Consider the following 19,343-nt stretch of genomic DNA (forward strand, 5'->3'; position numbering starts at 1 on the left):
CGAGTTTTAGACCCTTTTTTAGTCGAATCACTGTTTTTCAACATTTCACTTTAGCTCCGAGGGCATACGGTTAATCACGTTATCTCCACACGGACACACACTCATTTAAATTCGGTCGAAAAGTTTCCTAATTCGATAATTGCCCAATTGAAAGGAGTTGTTTCAGCGTTGTACAAATAAACTTTACAGCACATTCAATTACGGATCATTTCGAGCACTGCCGGCGCTATCCTGCAGATGGTCAAACCGAGCTGGGAGACACACGAAATCACGAAACAAACGGGTCAAACAACAAGCTGTTTTATTTACTTTAAGCATTAACCGACAGTTTTCGAACCGAAGCCCTTTTTAACAAGTTCTAATCCGAAGACTCAACACCCTTATCTCGATTTTTTTTTTGTTTGCGTCGATTTGGTTTCGCCTCAATTGGGAAAAAGGGAATGTAATAAAAAGTTGTGCAAACAGAGTTACATTCGGCCCCGGTTCGGAACCGGTGCGCAAGTAGGCAAGTAAGCTTGGGCTGCGGGAAAACTTTGTGAATTCGTGCAAATCATGCCGTGGATGCGAGTGACTGACAAAGAGCTGACCAAACTGTATAGTTTCTCCCGTCCCTCGGCAAAGGAAAATCCCGGGAGGGTTTGTCCACAGCGTCTTGATTTGGCATTGGTCCCTCTTTGCCAAACTCCAAAGTGATAGCAACACGAGAGGATTATGCAAGCGTGGGTGTGTGTGTGTCCAGGGCGATGAGTTTAAGTGAAAAGTTGTTCCAAAACATGCTGGCTACTTTCCGAGAAACTTGACAAAACAACAGGCAAACAGATGATCTTGATTCGACACGGCTCTACACCGACGTTTACCTTAAACCCCCCTGCGTTGGCTTCTTATGTGGTTGATCTGTTGATCCTAAGTTTGTCCCGACGTCGGATGAGAGTGCAAAGATTTGGATGATTTGAAAGAAGTAAGAGTAGCGGCAACAAACAGCTCGCTTGTTGATTCTGGATCTGAATTTTTGGTGCGATAATTTCTCCTTTAAGGCGAAAGCAAGCGACAAAAGGTCTCATTAAGGCACTGGGCCATGCATCATGCGCAAATTGCACGTGAAGGACATTTTTCATTGCCAGCAAACGGTCATTAGAGCAAGCAAAATGGTCATCAAAATGCAGTGAAAGCCGGAGCGCAATAATAAAAAAAATACTCAAAACGGAACGAACGGTCTCCGGAAGCTGTTCCCGGAAATGGCGTGTGAATAATGAGCGTCCGTTCTTTTTTCGGTTACTTCCTAAAAGCATCGCAAACGACATCTTTTGATGGTAATTATTCTATTTTCTGAGCCTTGTTCTAGGCTGGATCATTATTCTGCATAATGATAGCAGGACTGATCGCTGGACAACGTTCTTGCTCTGAAAGGGAATTCTTCACTTAAGGCCCCCCTGTGCATCAACAAATTTTCTATTCAAATGTACGATCGAAACTGCACTCGTGTACACGCACCTTCAGCCAATCTTATCGCGCTGAACCAGCTGTGCCGCAGCGGCGTCGACTGCTTCGATGATATTTTAATACCGTTACCAAGTGCAACCCAACAACCCAACAGCCGGAGGAACAACAACATTGTCGCTGGCGTGTTATATAACAATCAAAATAAATTGTGTCCATTATGAATCTGGCCGGTAAGGTGGTGCTTATTACTGGTGCTAGCAGTGGCATCGGTGCAGCGGCCGCCCTAAAGTTCTCCCAGCTCGGTGCTTCGCTTGCGCTGAGCGGCCGCAAGGTGGACAATCTGAACGAGGTCGCCAAACAGTGTTCCGGAGCACCGTTCGTCGTTGCTGGGGACATTACGAAGGAGGCCGATACGGAGCGCATCCTGAAGGCGACCATCGAGAAGTACGGGAAGCTGGACGTGCTGGTCAACAATGCGGGCATTATCGAAACCGGCACCATCGAAACGACCAGCCTGGAGCAGTTCGATCGGGTGATGAACACCAACATCCGGTCGGTGTACCATCTCACGATGCTGGCCGTACCGCATCTGATCGCATCGAAGGGCAACGTGGTGAACGTTTCGAGCGTGAACGGCATCCGATCGTTCCCGGGCGTGCTGGCGTACAACATCTCGAAGATTTCCGTCGATCAGTTTACGCGCTGCGTTGCGCTCGAGCTGGCGGCCAAAGGTGTGCGAGTGAACTGCGTCAATCCGGGCGTCACGGTTACCAACCTGCACAAGCGTGGCGGTATGGACGAGCAGACGTACGCCAAGTTCCTGGAGCATTCCAGAAACACGCACGCCATGGGTCGGCCGGGACAGGCATCGGAGGTGGCCGACGCTATCGTCTTCCTGGCCAGTGACGCTTCGTCGTTCATCACCGGCGCTAGCCTGCCGGTCGATGGTGGTCGTCATGCGATGTGTCCTCGCTAGAGGATCGCCGACCGTTATTTTGTAAGGAAAAAAAGTGCATTCTCATCCATTATGATACAGTGATAAAAGTGTTTTACTTCGAATAAAACCGTTCGAATGATTGAAAGTATACTGTGTCGCCCTTAGTTCCGCTTTACCGAGGACACATGGCGTGTCTTCCGCCGTCCACGTTCAGCGTGACACCGGTGATGAAGCTGGCTTTATCCGACGCCAAAAAGGCAATAGTGCTGGCGACCTCTTCCGCCACACCCGGACGTCCCAGGGCGTGCGTTTGTTCACATTTCTTCAGGAAGGCGGCATACGCTTCCTCATCCATTCCACCGCGCTTGTGAATGTCCGTAATGATGACACCTGTGCAGGGAGAGACCAATTGCGGAAATGAATCTCACGTACCCTCAGATCGCGATCGCGCCAAAGCACCCTTACCCGGATTGACGGCATTCACGCGAACCTGCTTGGGGGCCAGCTCCAGTGCAGTGCAGCGCGTAAACTGGTCGATGGCTGCCTTCGACATACTGTACGCCAAAATGCCCGGGAACGATCGGTTTCCGGCCACGCTCGACAGGTTCACGATGTTGCCCTTGGTGGCTATCAGCAGCGGGACCGCCAGCATGGTCAGATGATACACGCCGCGGACGTTCGTGTTCATCAGCTCGTCGTACTGCTGCAAGCTCGTGTTCTCGATCGATCCATTGCCCAGTATGCCGGCATTGTTGACCAGCACGTCCAACTTTCCGTACTTGGCGACAATCTCGTCCAGCACGCGCTTATTGTCCTCCTCCTTCGTGACGTCCGCGACGATGAGCAGCGGTTTGTTCTTCGAAGCTTCCTCACACGCATCGCCCACCTTCTTCAGATTGGCCTCGTTGCGTCCCGTAAGCGCGAGCGACGCACCAAGCTTGGCGAAATAGATGGCCGTACCCTCACCGATGCCGGAAGATGCCCCGGTAATCAGCACCACTTTGCCGGTAAATTCCATTCCTCAAAAGGCACACTGGGAAACGGGAAAGCGAACGAAGCGTCTGCGAAGGGCGGGAATGATTTAATTATCTATTCGTCGCGCGATAATTGGCTTTAAGTACTTACAATTGGTCTTTTATCTACGGGCAACGAGTGTCGACCGCTTCTTATCTTTCCCGATTGGTGGAATTTTGTTCTTCCAGCAACTGTCAACCGTGTGGGACAGTTTTCAACTCGGCAGTATAAACGCCTACCCGCTGTTTGCCGGCATGCAACAGGCGACCTGTCAAAGTAGGGTTGTGTTTGTTTTGGTTTTTTTTTCGCACCAAAAGCGGTTCCTTATTGCTCCGCGGAGACTAAAAACAGTAAATTTACGATGAATTTCATTCTTCCCGGTGCCAACGTGAAAAGTATGTAGTTAAACACACTCCGGAGTTCCGTTTGTGCCACACGATACTAATGTGCTCGTTTCAGTGTTGGCCCGTGCCGTGAACTGTTTTTCCAAAATCGGAAACGAGCTGTTCTTCGAGGCCACCCCGGATGGGCTCGATTTGAAAACGATCAACTCTACCAACACGGCGTACGCGGTCGTTCAGTTTCGGCGCGACTTTTTCATCAGCTTCCAGCAGGGCAGCTCGGACACGCCCGACGAGAACTGCTGTAAGATATCGGTGAAACCGATTCTCAAGATATTCAAGAGCCTTGCTACGGTACGGATTCGGCTGTTGCCTTAGTTACGTTGTTACCTCACTGATACGGTATTGCTCTTCCACCCTCCCTTCTAGATCCAAACGTGCAAAATCTGGCTCGAAGTCAACCAATCCAAAATCATATTCCAATTCCGGTGCAAGTCGGACGTGCTGAAGACGCACAAAATATACCTCCTAGAAAGCGAACACATCAATTCGCTCAATCTGTCCCAAACGTTTCCGAGCGAAATCGTGGGCAACCACAAAGTGTTTACCAACATTCTGGTGCATCTGTACCACTCGGTCGATGAGATTTCGTTCGATTTGAACGACAGCAAGACGATAGTTTCCAACTACGTAGACAACGATCAGTCCGATCGCTCCACGCTGCGATCGACGCTTTCGATCGATTCGTCTGCCTTTCAAACGTACCAGCTGTCCAGCAAGGCAAACCTTATCTTCTGCTACAAAGAGTTCAAAGCCGTCACCATGTTCGCGGCCCTGAACAAGCTAAACATACGGATGAGCTTCTCCGGGCCCGGATCACCCTTGATGTTGGAGATGAGTAAAGGGGAGATCGTGCACGCCAAGTTCATCATGGGTACGATGAAACCTTCCGCCCAGCTGAACAGTAGACGAGCGAACCGCCGAAAAGCACTCGATCGAAGCGTTCCCAACCGTTCCGTCGGAATGGACAGTGAAGGAATCCACACGTACTTTACCGAAGACATCACGAGCAACGGCAACACGGAAGCAGCGTCGGAACTCGTCACTCAAAAAGGCATCTCACAGGCTACTCCTGCACCTCCTGCTGGTAGTAAAACTGCCCGGGATGCAATGAACTCCAGCCTTCAAGCTTTACGCAACGAATCCGATTGTAATGCAGTTCGAAACGAACGTTCGCATCGACCGGAGGAAGCAAACTCGGTCCGGCAACGATCGGGCACGGTCGCATCCAGCGCAAGTGAAGCCCACGCTTCGGAGGCCATGTTTGGCGAGAAGAATACGGAAAATCTTCCCTTCCTGGAGGGATTAAACTTTCGCCAGCCGACCGTTAACAGGCTCGACTCGATTCCAACCATGACGACGGACGATTCGTTCACGCTGAACGGCATCAACGACCACCAACCGCAAGGACCGTCCGCCAGCAACCTTACTGCGGTACGCAGCAGCGATACAATGTTTTCCCGAAAACGACCGCAAAATGCAAGCTCGCCCGGGCACGAAAAGCCCCCGGAAGACAGTGTCCCCGAGTCACCGAATGTGATCGAGGAGCGGAAACGGAAGCAGGCCAAACTACGACACATCTTCCGACGATGCTTCGAGCCAACGTTTAATCCTGCCTTTCAGCTGGGCTGTAGCCAAATCTATGCTCCGAATTCCGATTCGGAGGAGGAAGCGGGTGCGTGACCGCGATGATGGTCGGACCGTTTTTTTCGGACACCTACAAGCTACAGCACACACACACACACACTCGAACGCATCGGGGCATCGTTATGATTTTTTACAATCTCGTCCGTATTTTTGTTTCCTCTTTATTGTCCTTTTCGTACTGTTCTAGATTGAGCGATGTCGCGCGGCTATCACTGTCTTTTTACTCGCAAAAAAAGTTCCAGTAGTAGTAGGTGCGGTTGTTGTAGTAGTAGTAGTAGTAAGGTCGGTTGTCCTGATTGTACACAACGAGTACGAATAAATTAAATAAATAAATAATTTAAATAAATAAATAAATTATCTTAAAACTCCTAGTCAGTTGTTCTCTGCTCTGTGTGAGTGTGTTTGCTTCTCCGTCCGTCCGTCGGCTGTTGTTCGTGACGGTGCTACTATCCTGGCATGTGACAGTGCAGTGCTGCCGGCATCCTCGCATTCATTCAGGATGGATCGATGACGGTTGTGGTGGTGTTTGCACGGCGCTGGCACACACCCGGGGAAAGTCATCGTTTTTTTCTTCTTCCTATCCTTCTCTCCCTACTCTTGTATTCTTTTTCTCTCTCTCTCTGTCTATCTCGCCTAAGCTTCCACCTCCTTCAACGAGGTGGACACACGGACATCACGGGTTCGCATCGGAGTTTGTCGGGTATTTTGCTGTGGGTTCAGAGGTAGTACGCGCCGGGCCTGTTGGGCCTCCCCAGAAGGAGAGGAGGCAGAGAGAGAAGGGAGTTCTGGCTGGGAAGAGGATCGTACGATCGTGACCGTCGATCTTCTTTACAGTTTGGTTTTGAGCCCCACAAGTTCTGCTAGAGTGTGGAGCCTTTGCTTCCTTCCCTTGCTTCTCCCCGCCCGCGCTTATCACCTCACCCACGATCTCAGTCATCTTTGTGTTTCTACGTGTTTGTGTGTGATGATAATGGGTGCGGTGTGTACGTGTGTACGTGTAAGTCGTTCTTCCTTGGCTTGGTTGACGATTGCGTCGTCAGGTAAGGAGGAGGGGGAGAGGTGGGAGGTGGTGGAGGGAAGGCTGGGGAGCGTGGTGGCGGGAAGGGTGGCTGATGGGCCCGGAGCACCCGGCTCCACTCACACATCCGACTCGGCAATATCCTCCACGGCGCTCTCGTCGATCAGCTCGTCGCTGTCGTCGTCGTCATCGTCGTCATCGTCGTCTTCCGCGTCGTCGTCCGCGGCGACACCGCCCGCCGTCTGCTGGTCCTCCTTCTGGCCGGTCGTGGCAGCTGCGGCGGCGGCAACCGGCGCCTCCTCGCTGTCATCGTCATCGTCGTCATCGTCGTCGTCATCGTCATCGTCGCCGACCAGGGCGGACAGGTAGTCGTCATCGTCTCCGGTCGCCGGTTTCTTCTCCGGTTTCGTCACGGTTACGGGCTGAGCTGGAGCGTTCGCAACAACGTCAACTTTATTGTTATTCGTGTTTTGAGTTTGTACCTTTTCTGGCGAGTCCTCCTCGTACTCCTCCTCCTCCTCGTCCTCCTCGACGGCCGGCTCGGTTGCGCTGTCGCCCGTGCCCTGGTTGGCGAGCGTTTCGGCAATCTTGTTCACCTCGCTGTTGACGTCCAGCTCCTCGGCCGGCTTCTTCACCGCGCTGCTGTCCACCTCGTTCTGGGCGGCGGCCGCATCGGCCAGATCCAGCAGGGCCTGCGTGTTCTGGGCCGCGACCTTCTTCTTCGTCTTCTTGGCGGCGGCCGGTGCGGCAGCGGCAACCTGGGCCACCGGTTCGGCGGCGGCCTGAGCGACGGGCTGGGCGACGGCGGCCGCGGCCTGGACGGCGGGCTGTACGGCGGCCACTGGCGTATCCTCATCGTCGTCATCATCATCGTCGTCGTCGTCATCGTCGTCATCGTCGTCGAACGCGCCTAGTAGGTCATCACCAAAAAAAGACAGCGCATCATCATCCTCATCATCGTCATCATCGTCATCGTCGTCCTCAGCAGCCGCCGCAGCCGCCGGTGCCACCTGGTTGGCCGTCTGCTTCTGTTGGTCAACAACCGCCGCCGGGGCTACCGGTGCCGCCACCTCATCATCATCGTCATCATCATCATCGTCGTCATCGTCGTCGATCTCGTCCTCGACCGATCCTGTACGAACGTGCCCAAATTCATCAGTGGCGGAATTGATCGATCAAAGCGATCCGATGCACTTACCGATGATGTCCTCCTCATCATCATCATCGTCATCCGCGTCGTCATCATCGTCCTCAGCCGATTCGTCGTCGTCGCCTAGATCGAACTCATCGGAATCGTCATCATCGTCGTCATCATCATCACCGCCGGCAGCCGGGACTACGGGAGCAACTCCGCCATCTACCGGTGCTGCAGCCGCAGCCAGATCTTCTGCCGCCTGTCGCGAGATGAGCGTTCCTTTGTGTGCATTTCGACCTTCTAAAGGAACAGGAAACAGGAGAAAAAGAACAACCAATAATGAAGTTAAGTCACAAACGGTCACAACCGCGTCTCGTACAACTTACCATCCTTGACCGGTTTGGAGGCGGCAAATGCGATAATGATCAGAATTAGTAATAGCTCCAACAGGAATGTGACTTTCATTTTTATATGTTCTGAAAAAGGGACAACGAAAAACAAGAAACGAAAAACGAAGGATCGTATTAGTGATGATGCTTAGCAACGGGTACTACTTCTTCTGGGTCGACTACTTTGGCAAAGCCTACTGGTGTTGCTGCCGCTGCTGTTGCTATGTCTTGCGTGAACGCAGCTGAACTCAATTCCGCAAACTTTCTTTTGCGTGAAACCGCCACAAACGGTGTTTCTGGGTGAGCGCGCGGCACTGACTGTTGGTATGCTAATTATTCATTCATCATAAAGCCCCCTCCTCCTCCTCCTCCTCCTCTCTCACAACACTCCCTCTCCATCCGCCACAAAACCGTTCCGTACTGTTTCATCTTGCAGTGGGAGAAAGGTTGCGTACGACGGTCCCTTCTCCTTGACCGTGGACCCGCGAGCGTGTCTGTGTGTGGTCATCAGCTCCCATCGGGTTAGGTTCGATGGTTCAACGACCGTCAAGAGCGTCATCATTAATCGACTGCCGGGTTTGGCTGGTGGAGACGAGATTTTCTCCTCAGCATCAAAAACTACCTCCAGCAGCAGGTTGGTTGCTTGCTGAAAGTGAACTTTCTTTTTCACCGTCTCTCGAAGATACTTTTTTTTCGGTCAACAAGGAAAGAATGTTTTCTTGCAGCCTTTAGCTTTGTTGGTCCTTTCGCTCACCTCACTGCCGAAATGTGGGTGAGAATCACAAAAGCATAAACCTGTTTCCGCCGTTTTGATTGCGCCCATAAATGCGCCATTCGTTCTGTGCTGCCTTCGCCCTTCTCTCGATAGGAAATCTGAATAAAATATTGATGTCCATTATGCTGTTATTTTCCGACGGATTATTAGCAGTGGGACTCTTAAACGAGCGAGAGAGAGAGCCTCTTCATTCGTGAGGTTCCATTGCTTTCGACGATCGCACGAAGCACAATGCGTGGCTGACGTTTCTAAAGGTTTGTTCAACCTGTGGCGAGCAGCATTTGAAGAAATGGAAAGTTCAAACAGGTTACCACGATTATAGTTCAATCAACTTTCTCCACAGTCAACCGCAGCACCGAATCGAAATGTTCGAGACCTTGTGCGTGTGGTCAAAGCCCCATCCGAAAAAAAACAACAGGGGCATAAAACAAGATTATCAAAATAGAAGGCAAACCTAATCTAACCGGTCGGTGGTCGATTCCTTCCCCCCCTCCCTCCCCCCCAAAAAAAGCGTTCCGTCCTCCTTCCCGAACCATCTTTTCTCAGCAACTTTCGCCGCCGGTTGTTTCCTCTCCCAGCACAATTCTCTCTCGTTCTTCATCTACCAATCTTGATCGAGGAAAAACAACATCATCCCCCCCCCCCCCGCTGTGTACAGAGACGATGATCTTGAATTGATCGTGCAAACAGAAATCAAAGGAGGATACAAAATTGGAGATAGAAACTCATCATCACCAATAGCAGGATCGCTCGGCCTGCCCCGATCGATCGCTCGCAGAAGGAACAGTAGCTGTTGCTGCTCTTAGCAATGGCCTACTTCGATCTAGCTCGGGGTGTACGGGAGGAAGCCTCATCTCCATATTTAAATTTACCCCCCAGGCCACCTAATTGGAATCGCTCGGCCCGGTTCGGAGGAAAGTATGCTAATCGCTTCAATTGCCAGTGATTAGGCCCGCGGAAAGGCCCGGATGCTTTTTCCCGGACGGACAACGCAGAGAGCTCTAAATGCGATGCCCGTTGCGCCGTGGATCGAGGTTAATACTATTCGCCAACATGATTTACAAATAACCTTGAGCGGTTGTTTACGCTGGACACTAATTAAGTGAGGCAGAATTATGTTAATTTATTTTCCCCCAAAAAAATGCAGAACAGAAAATCCTACTTTAACGACTTCGAATACGGCCGAAATGAAGCTTCCGCGGCGAAACAAACGAAAGACCCGTCAACCGTCACCGGACAAGCGACGAACCCGGTCTTATCAACGATATTACACGGGATTTTCACTTTTATACCAATGATGAGCGTACCTCGGCCGCGTGTCCGGGCCGACCTTAAGACAAGTGTGTATGTGCGTGCCCGTGTGTGTGTGTGCGCGCGTATTTTCTTAAATAAAAGGCACACACGCACGTAGGCGCGGTTTCTCTTTCGGAGGGAGATGAGCTCATTGAAAAGGCTCGCGGGCGCGCACGTCCCGTCCCATCCATTCGAAATGAAAGTGATAAAAGAAAAGAGAAAGTTTGCCCTGCTGGCTGGCTGGCCCGTCGTACGAGGCCAGCTTAATGGTTCCACGGTGAGAAGGCGAGGTTGGCTGGAATGTGTCCGTTCCTTCTCAGCACAAAACACAAAAACACAAGATGATTAAGTTCCTCCCGGTTCGTGGTTTTCGTGCGTTGATGAACCAATTGTGATTGCTTCATCGGCTGGAAAAGAAAACGGTGTGAAATGATTGAGATCGTATCGATCTTGCTGATGATCTTCGAGGTGCAATGCAAGCAATAAACGAGGTTGATTGGTAATATTAATTTATCTGCAATTTAATTCGTAATTTAATATTTCTTCGAGGATTATGTGCAAATCAGAATGGACATATTATATTTTTTGGAGCTCGCTATAGCCCACATAAATCCATCTAAACCCTCCAAAAGAGTGGTTTTAACAGATGATATTAGAATAAAAATAAGGGAATTGAAGACAAACGCCTTCTTATCTTCGCCCGCTGACATTCTGGCGAAATTTCTCATTTCACACCGGTCCAAAATCAACGCCAACCCCACAACCCGATCTCCAACAGTTTCCGTCAGCTTAACGATAGCGGACAGCCAGTTTCGAGCCAACGGAGTCCAACCGGATAGGAATTTCTAGGTCAAAAGCAGCATAATAATTAATATTGGTTCTTTCCTCAATTTGGAACCGTTATCTGTTCGATATACGGCCCGGCCGCCGCGGAATCGTCTGGACCGACAACAAAACCCGACACAGGAAGTGGGTCTGTTGGGGGGGGGGGGGGGGGAGCATGAATTTGCATTCGATCAAACCCTTCTCCATCACCTACCCTTCCCTCTTCCTATCTCCTGCCACGTTTTCCCATCCCAACTCTCACACAAAAATGCACACAACAAAGCACACAGTTCTCCAATCCGAATCTGAATCCGAAAAAAAACCTTTTCCTCCCTGTTGGTGGCCGCCGAAGAAGCAGAGGTGAGATGGTCCATCCACAGTTCCACCCCGAACAAAAAAACGAAGGAAGTAATCAATAAGAAAGATACCAGCACCTCACGCTCTCTCTCTCTCTCTCCTCGCTTGAATCGAACCCAAAATCAACTTGAACGAAAAAACTTTCAAGAAATTCAACAACAACAACAAAACAACGCACAACACCACAACACAAACCAACCGAAAATTATAGGCCCGGGAGAGGTCTTAAGGGCTTCGGACGCTGACCGACCGGAGAGGCTGGCTGGGTGGAGTGAAATCCGGAAAACCGGGTCATAAAAGAAGTGGGACCCACCACACTCACTTCACCACCTTTTTTTGCTTCTTTTGGGCGGGTTGGTCCCCCGCTTATTTCGCCCCATCTTTTCGTTTTTTCCTCCCGTTTGGGGATGGGATTCGTCGTTGTTCGGCGATTGGGGCAAAGACTCTTCGAACTGTCCATTTGGTGGTTGGTTTGCACTTTCTGGCACCCCCGGATGCTGTGCCTTGGGCTGGCCTTTTTCTTCGCTGTCACTTGTCATCTAGCTTATCATCATGCCAATTATTAGTCCTGAGATGCTTGGTTTTGGCTCATCGGCGTTTGCCAACGATAGCCACACTTTCCACACAACGATCGTAACGATTGTTCTTGGGCTCAAACCTCGAAGACTCTGTACCGGCGCCATCTTGTGCGCGATAGCAATTATCACCTGTCGCCGTTCTTCCCAACTGAGCCACTGAGCAAGCAGCGTTCAGCGATATCTCGTTCGCCTGTGTCCACGCAACACGCAACCAAAACAGCAGCCAGCGCAGCTTAAGAACGTAACGGACCCTGGCCCTGGATTACTCACTTCGGGGTTGGGAACAGGTGGGAAACGACTAACTAAATACCGGGGGGGACAATCTACCAGCTGAACCAACCGCCGGGCCAACAGAATGCTACAACACTAAACCAATAAAAAAAACCCGCAACGAACTACTGCTGATGCTGCTTTAGTCTCTGCTATATGTCACTAACTAACGCACCAGGATTGAACGGCCAAATGTAGGGGCGTAGACACACTACTTTCTTCCACCGTGTGCACCTCGATACTGACTGAACTGTTTCTACTTCTCAAACTCTTAATGAAAACTTTTTTCCACCGACCGCCACCAACGGGCCCGAACCAAGCGCCTGCTGGCGGCCCGCGAACGCGCGCGAACCGATCTTCGCGAGAGAGATCGCGCACCACCCGCCTTCCCTCCGCCAGCCCGTCGACTTTCATTCCGTCCGTCTTGGTTCGGGGAGGAAAAAATAGGGAGGCAGGCGCTTTCACGCGATCGCTTCGCCAGCCCGAGCCAGCCGACTGAAGTGGATGGTGTGCGAGGGGTGAGAGGCAAGCGAAGCGGGGTGGGCGCTGGTTTTGTGTCGAGCCACGACCACGACCAAGACCCAAGACCGACGCATCTTATGGGGGCCTGGGCCTGTTCAGCGATGCCGAAACGATGTTACTCGTGCCCGTTGGAGCTGGAAGAGAAGCAGAGAAGTTCGGGGAGAGACGTTTTGGAACCGGGTCGGGATGGGGATGAGGGTGAAATGGAGCGGGGTCGAGGGGGGGGAGAAGAGCTAAAGAAGAGAGAAAAAAAGTGTTACAAATATGTATCCAATGTGCCGTTGATTCGTCGATTTGCCGTTTCGCTTCTTCTGCTTGCCGGGCACCGTCCGAAGACTTCCTTCGTTCGCCCGTTTCTTTCCTCGGCTCGGGCCTTTTTTTTCACTCTTTCTTTTCACGTTTTCTTCACCTTCACCCCCTTGCTTTTCCTTCCCAGTTCCCTCCTCGCTCCCTCCTCTCTCTCTTTTCGCTGCACCGCGTCTAACAATTTTCCTATCTTCGTTTTTGGAGTCTCGCTCTCGTTATTATCAGCGGGTGTGCGTGCGTGCGTATGTGTGTTTGTGTACGGTCCCTCTCACGAGCACACAGCAGCCCTGGCGAGAGGAACTGGCACATTTCACCCCTCTCCCCTCATGCACCCATCGAAACGATCATCGAACTGCGGGATCCCGGGATGTGGGGAGCCAAGGCGCAGCAACACGCGCACCCATCATGCCTAGGCTGTCCGTTTTCCGCTTTTCCATGGACGCTTTTCTTGTGGCCGGACCGACCGGTGTGGAGCAGTGGCACTTGAAGCTCCACTTGAGATTTCTTAATAAGCGCTACCTCCCATCTCCACCGTTCGTCTTCGGTGCCCTTCTTCCTTTTGCTTCTTCAAGCCGATCGATCGATTCGTTCGTTGGTAATTTCTTTAAAAGCTCTAGCCTCATCGGGAATCGTCGTGGGTCAAGGTGTCGTTTTGTAGGGTGTGTTTTTTTTTAGCAAAGGCGAACCATTTCTTTTTATTTTCACCATTTCTGTGCATGCTTGAAGTGTGCAGAAGTGGCTTAGATTAGGAAGTCCTGGAGTTGTCCAAAGATAGGAGTTGTTATACAAATAGTTGCGAATCGGCAAGTTTGTCTGCAATAAATGCTTGACCCTTGGAATACTCTTTACCTAGTTTATCACATCCAACACCGGGGCTTTTGAAAAGATTACCTCTTAACGGGGGGTTCGGCAAGTTACCTGCCTGTCTATAAACTAGCATCAATTATTTTAGCGTACCCGGGTTATAAAACTCCATTATCTCTAAGGGTAATTTTATTGAAAGGAGGTACAAAATATTTTTTCTAAAATTTGCTAGAACCAGGTAGATAAACAAGGCTTTATATAGAATTGATCGAAGGGATGAATTCATCAGTGTGAAAGCAAATCTCGTCCAAAACGGAGCCCAACATCTAGACAAGAGTTGATGTCGTAAGTCTCCAGCAGCGATCATCAAAATGGCTACGTTTCACCAGCATTGCGCGACAAACGAAGCTGAGGATGTCCCGATTCGCCACTCAATTCCTGGATCACTCTTCATCGTGTCATCGTTCGCCCTGATCGTCCTGTCGCAGGCACTCGAGAAGATTAATTAGCAATCAGAAGCCGTATTATAAGTAGCGTAACAAATCTCATGAAAAATCCCCAAAATAAACTGCATCCATCTTTGCTTTTGCCGAAAGTCAAAAATACATCTCAGTCATTGGTATGCGTTTGCACCTTTTTATTCACCACCGAATACTGTTACTAATCCACATTCAGCGTCTAACTGTTGTATCGGGCCGGTAATGAGCTAACAAATTGCCACCTTCCAATTTTCGCCCCAAAACCACGGCAAGCACGTTTTCCTTACTTCGTTGCCTGGGCGCGACTGCTGCGCGAAGGCGAGACACGGCGTTCCAATTGTCGTCGGAGCAGTTAAAAATAATCAGTGCGGAAAATCTGCAGCCCACTGCAAACGGAAGGCTTCCGATTGTGGGGAGGTGAAATGCAGCTTTTAAAGCAAAAAAAAATTGATGGCAGATGAATTCAATCTGTGTCTGCTCCACCAGTTCCCGGATTTGGGAGATCTCAATTATTTGTCATTTCGTGCTGTCCTACCTTTTGGAATGCGAATTCCATTCCAACCGGGGAGAGGAATGCTATCAGAGAAGGCGACACACTGTCCCTTTTCTTTTTGGAATATAAAAAAAAAACTCATCCAACACCGATCCCGACAAGTAAATATTTAAAGCTAACCGATTTCGATGACAATATCCCACAACCCACCGAGCCGGACTTCGAGCTCCTTCAAAGGCGCAATGACAGATCGGTGGTCCCGCGAATGGACCTCTCTCTCTCTCTCTTGCTCACACTCGCTCACTCGCTCACTCGCCATCTTTTTCTCCCCATGTCCGCAAACAACTCATTACCATAATTCGATTCCGAGATTCCAATGCCGTTACTTTCCAACGCCAACATCCGCCATCGCGGCCACACGGGACGCGCGATTCACCAGGTCACCGGTGGTGGGTTTCCAGCAGCATCCTCGCATTACTCATCCGCGCACGCGCACGTTCCGCTAGCTTTGGCCGGCAGCACCATTGAGCGCGGGCTCCAGGGTTAAGCCCCCCCTCCCCAAGGCTGCAACGGCATACGGTATTCCGTGCCGGATAATCCCACAATATCCTGGTGCACAGGGAAGCAAACGTCGCTCCCGGGGGGGGGGGGGGGGGGGCTGGAGAGTTTTACCACGTGCACGGCACCCTCATCGCTCGCGTTGAAGCGCTCGGATAAAGGTCGATAATCAGTCGGCGATTATTTAACTACGTCAGGCAGGCCCCACATAATTGTGCCTTAATTTCTCTACGTCTCCTTATCAAGGTTCCCCGGGGAGATGGGGGGGCATGGGCGAGGAGTGTGGCCCGCGGACGATACCGTTGCCGTGGTGGAGATCCAGTTGACTCGACTCGACTCGGCTTCCTTCTCGCGAGCAGGCACGCGAACCGGATCCAGCCATCAAGGTGCTACAGATAACATTAACACACTTTGGTTCGGATGAATAATTAAATTTTCTCTCTGGCCGAATGAGCCCCCCCTCTCCCCACGCACTCCAAATTGATCCCAAACGGCCGCATCTTGATCTTGGTTTAATCTCAGATTTTCAACCACAATTTCACCAAACGTGCGTCTTCATCGGACGGCAAAGTGTCAAGCTGTAGAGAGGAAACCAAACCCAACTGGTCACTGACACCACGGCACAGAAAGTCGACTGGCACCTACCGAGCCCCCCGAAAATGGACACGCAAAAACGGGTACGGCCACGGCGAGTACGCCATGAAAATAAAAGTGTTTTCCCTTGTCTCCTGTCCACCTCCCGTCACACGGCTGTCACCCAAAAGCCCCCGCCGAGTCTCGATCAGTTCCCGGATGGAATGGGTCGCCGTGAAAATGGTTGCCCATCATTACCCGCCATCAGCACGCTTGACACGTGCTCGGACCGGCGGTAGGAAAAGAGTACACCTGACCCCGTGGAGAGTCCTCAACCGCCGAAAAGTGTTCGAGCGCAGAGAAAGTGTTGCATATTTACATTCACAAAAGCACGACCTCATCATCGGCATCGTCCTTCCCTTCTTTTCCAATCGAATCGATTGCCTCTCCAAAACCCCTGGAACCCCATGCCATTCCTGCCGTACGGTCGATTTTGGAGCTCGATTGATGTGCTGTAGGAGAAGATCTTTATCGTCCGTACCGAAATTCGTACGGACAAGCATCTCGTGCTGTCTGTCTCGACTTTTCACCGTGACCTCCAGCGTTGGCCTTTTCACCGGTTGGACACACAAACCGGTCCAGAAAGCACAACCACATTGTATCGATCATGATCGGGCTAATGATCACCGGACCCGGGTAAGTAAAATGGCTCCCGAGCTCCCGATGCTTTAGATCCTAAATTTCTTCATACCCGGGGCTTCACCGCTATCTTCATCCAGCGCTACCCAACGCTTCACACCAGTACGAGCAGTTCCGGTTTGGAAGACTTTTGGCGTCAAATCTCCGGTGGTTGGACGGGCAACTGCCGCCTGTTGTTTGCTTGCTTTGTCTGTGTGCCTGTGGGCCCAGACCGAAAGTATAATGTGTGAAAAGTTTCACTTTCCTCGCGTGGTGGTGTCGTGCACTGGTGAAGGGCAGCGGCACGTTCGTCTCTTCGCTCTTCGACTTTCGAGAGACTTGGCCTCGCGCTTCGCGGTGCCATGAATTTATGCAAGCTACCGAAAACTATTATCCAACGATGCAGCATCGTTGCAGTGCTGTTGGCAACGGCGGCGATCAATATGAGAGATGCTAGCAGCAGGGCGTGTTTGTATGTCTTCCGTTCTACGTTGCTGGACCGGGTTATGCAAACGACGCCATGACGTAAGCTAAGCTGGGTTTATGGCCGAGAATTAGGAGCAGGCGTGTACGCTTTCTCTTGCTTTACAAGATTCATCTGATCCAATCTTCCCAGCGTTCTACCCTATCCAACGTACGGTGCTGGGGACAGGCGTGACGCTATGCGGACGCTCGCTTTCCTGTTATCAATACAGAAATTCCATGCCCCATGACGCAGCGAATAGCTCAAAGCGACCCGATACAGCAACTCCAATTCCGATACGAAAACGCACAGGAAGTTTCATTAGAAAGTCATAAATTGTGTTTCACTTCACCAGTCCGCGCCACCCACTTTCGCGCACATTGCGCACCGATTAATGGGCTGGGGAGCTGGGAGACGACGGGGAGCGGAGGACACCCCGAAAACGACGTTCCGAATATAATCTGCGCTTCTTCGTGTGCGCCCGGTCGGTGGCCCCGTACCGCTTTTGGGTGATAGCGCGATAGCGTTTCGGTCCACAGTACGTTGACTTCGACACCGGCAGCCGGTCGCCGATACGTGGCGCGTTTGCGAATAATCCGTCCAGCGCGGCCAGCGCCTACTGGCGTGAAAATCTTGTCCCTGCCCCGTGTTTGCGTCTAATTTTCTCCCCCTAATTGCACACATCGAACCTCCGCCGCTGCGGAAAGCATACCAAGTGTCATGATGGGCAGGGTGTGGTATTCCACGCTTGTGATTCGGGTTTTGTGCTGCGCTTACGGTCTCTGTGCCTCTTTTCCAATCGTACGCCGGTCTAGGTGGGTGGATGGCAGAAACCTTCTTTTTTTTTTTGTTTTGCACACAACAGCTGGGAGGCCCACCACCACCCGAGGTTTGGCGTGAAAATGAAGAAAACATAAACATCGGCAGTAAATTCCAGCGCGCCGCACAGAAAACATCATTTGTTTCCACCTGTTTGCTTTTGCCTAGGCTCTGACCTGCTTCAATGGCGCGAGGCGTGATGCATGGTCAATTTCTCTGTCGACGGTGATTTCTTTTTTTACTCCCCGTCGCACACCGATGGCACTCGCGGGGGGGGGGGGAGAGGCCAGCGCAGAGGCCGAGAGAAGATATATATGCTCGTGCTGATTGCACGCAGTACAGTTTTGTATTTTTCATACGAGCTTTTGAGCGTACTGTGCCGTTTTTTTTTTTCGTTCGCCGCTCCTTCCAAAACGGCTCAATCGTGCCGTTTGTGAAGCGGCACTTGTACATCCCCCCCCCCCCCCCCCCCTTCCAATGCTCGATTCTGCCCCATCGAAAACCTAATCCTTGCCGAGAAACAACCCTTCAAAATACTTTCTTTCGACTTTGCGCTTATTGCTAGAGGAGTCCCAATGGGATTTGCTGTTGTTACTCGTTCTGCTTCTTTTTATATCCATTTCTTCGAGTTTCGGGCTACATTAAATGTTAATATTCGGTACAAAGTTAAACGTAAGGATGTCGTGCAGTTTGCTCTGCATCTGGTGCGTGTTGTCGTTCATCTTTTTTACCGACGTGGTCGTGTTCTGGAGCACCATCTAAAACACATACAGGATTCAGCAACATTCCCCCCGCACTATCGCTCCCGGAGGCGATGGTGAGAAGAAAAAAGCAAACAATAAACGCACTTACCTGTGATTTCATGAGAAAGTTGTCCGTTTCATTGAGCTGCTTCGAGACGGATATCACCGTGTTGTGGATGAATTCGTTCAACAGCGAAATGCATCTTTCATCTGGAATCGAGACACAAGCCACTAATTAAGAGGCTGCTTCGGGGAAGGTCCCAATGCACGAATTCCCACCCCACCCGCTTCCCCTGCGCCTTACTCATCGTGCGCCGTACGTGCAACCGTTGCATCTCCTCATCCGAAACCACTGTCGGCGGTGGTGTTGATGTCGATGATTCAACCGCTTCGCGGGCAAATGTAAACGATGGCGGGGCCGCCGTGCCGGATGACGATAAATGGGGAATACCTTTTTCGATCGATATTACCTGCAAGACCATTGCGCGGGTAAGCATTTTGAATCTCGCGCGGCACATTCACTCTCTGCCAAGGGAATCGGAATCTCCGGAATTACCTCAGTCTCATCGTCATCCGTTTCGGACGCTTCTCCGGCAACAATGTTGGGTGATTTGCACTCCATTTCACTGTGGGATAAGCGGTAGCAGGTGCTATCGGTTCAAATTTCCCACCTGTTAAGAGAAAAAGGGAAGCAAACGTACCAAAGTCGTCGTGAAGCACGATTTGTTTACAAACGGGAATGGTTTGTTGACATCCTTTCTGGCGGTTCTGACAGCTGTCATAGAACGCAACTGTCAAAGCACGTTCTGGGTGGAGCATTTTGAAT

General features: G+C 51.0%; 4 protein-coding genes across 8 annotated transcripts; 2 read left to right on the forward strand and 2 right to left on the reverse strand.

The window, feature by feature from the left end:
• Positions 1 to 1,536: 1,536 nt before the first annotated feature.
• LOC118507594 (3-oxoacyl-[acyl-carrier-protein] reductase FabG-like) lies at positions 1,537 to 2,525 on the forward strand. The gene has a single exon (XM_036046261.1). It carries the CDS (start codon positions 1,658 to 1,660, stop codon positions 2,414 to 2,416), a length of 759 nt encoding a protein of 252 aa, XP_035902154.1. The 5' UTR covers positions 1,537 to 1,657; the 3' UTR covers positions 2,417 to 2,525.
• On the reverse strand, positions 2,466 to 3,627 carry LOC118507593 (3-oxoacyl-[acyl-carrier-protein] reductase FabG-like). Its single transcript, XM_036046260.1, has 3 exons — positions 3,503 to 3,627; positions 2,843 to 3,438; positions 2,466 to 2,767 (listed from the first exon to the last, which is right to left on the reverse strand). Exons 2-3 carry the CDS (start codon positions 3,393 to 3,395, stop codon positions 2,550 to 2,552), a joined length of 771 nt encoding a protein of 256 aa, XP_035902153.1. The 5' UTR covers positions 3,396 to 3,438; positions 3,503 to 3,627; the 3' UTR covers positions 2,466 to 2,549.
• Positions 3,381 to 5,810, forward strand: LOC118507581 (cell cycle checkpoint control protein RAD9A). The gene is made up of 4 exons (XM_036046237.1): positions 3,381 to 3,494; positions 3,580 to 3,786; positions 3,851 to 4,086; positions 4,162 to 5,810. Exons 2-4 carry the CDS (start codon positions 3,753 to 3,755, stop codon positions 5,473 to 5,475), a joined length of 1,584 nt encoding a protein of 527 aa, XP_035902130.1. The 5' UTR covers positions 3,381 to 3,494; positions 3,580 to 3,752; the 3' UTR covers positions 5,476 to 5,810.
• Positions 5,560 to 19,128, reverse strand: LOC118507582 (coiled-coil domain-containing protein 1-like). Of its 5 annotated transcripts, none has more exons than XM_036046239.1 (5): positions 18,988 to 19,128; positions 18,627 to 18,727; positions 7,979 to 8,068; positions 7,656 to 7,892; positions 5,560 to 7,589 (listed from the first exon to the last, which is right to left on the reverse strand). In XM_036046239.1, exons 3-5 carry the CDS (start codon positions 8,055 to 8,057, stop codon positions 6,577 to 6,579), a joined length of 1,329 nt encoding a protein of 442 aa, XP_035902132.1. In that variant the 5' UTR covers positions 8,058 to 8,068; positions 18,627 to 18,727; positions 18,988 to 19,128; the 3' UTR covers positions 5,560 to 6,576. The 5 variants fall into 5 exon arrangements, with proteins under 5 accessions (XP_035902132.1, XP_035902133.1, XP_035902135.1 ...); XM_036046240.1 differs by lacking the exon at positions 18,988 to 19,128 and adding an exon at positions 18,822 to 18,840; XM_036046242.1 differs by lacking the exons at positions 18,627 to 18,727; positions 18,988 to 19,128 and adding an exon at positions 12,255 to 15,297.
• Between the last annotated feature and the right edge of the window lie 215 nt (positions 19,129 to 19,343).

Source organism: Anopheles stephensi, chromosome 2, assembly GCF_013141755.1.
Source record: "Anopheles stephensi strain Indian chromosome 2, UCI_ANSTEP_V1.0, whole genome shotgun sequence".
Taxonomy (NCBI): domain Eukaryota; kingdom Metazoa; phylum Arthropoda; class Insecta; order Diptera; family Culicidae; genus Anopheles; species Anopheles stephensi.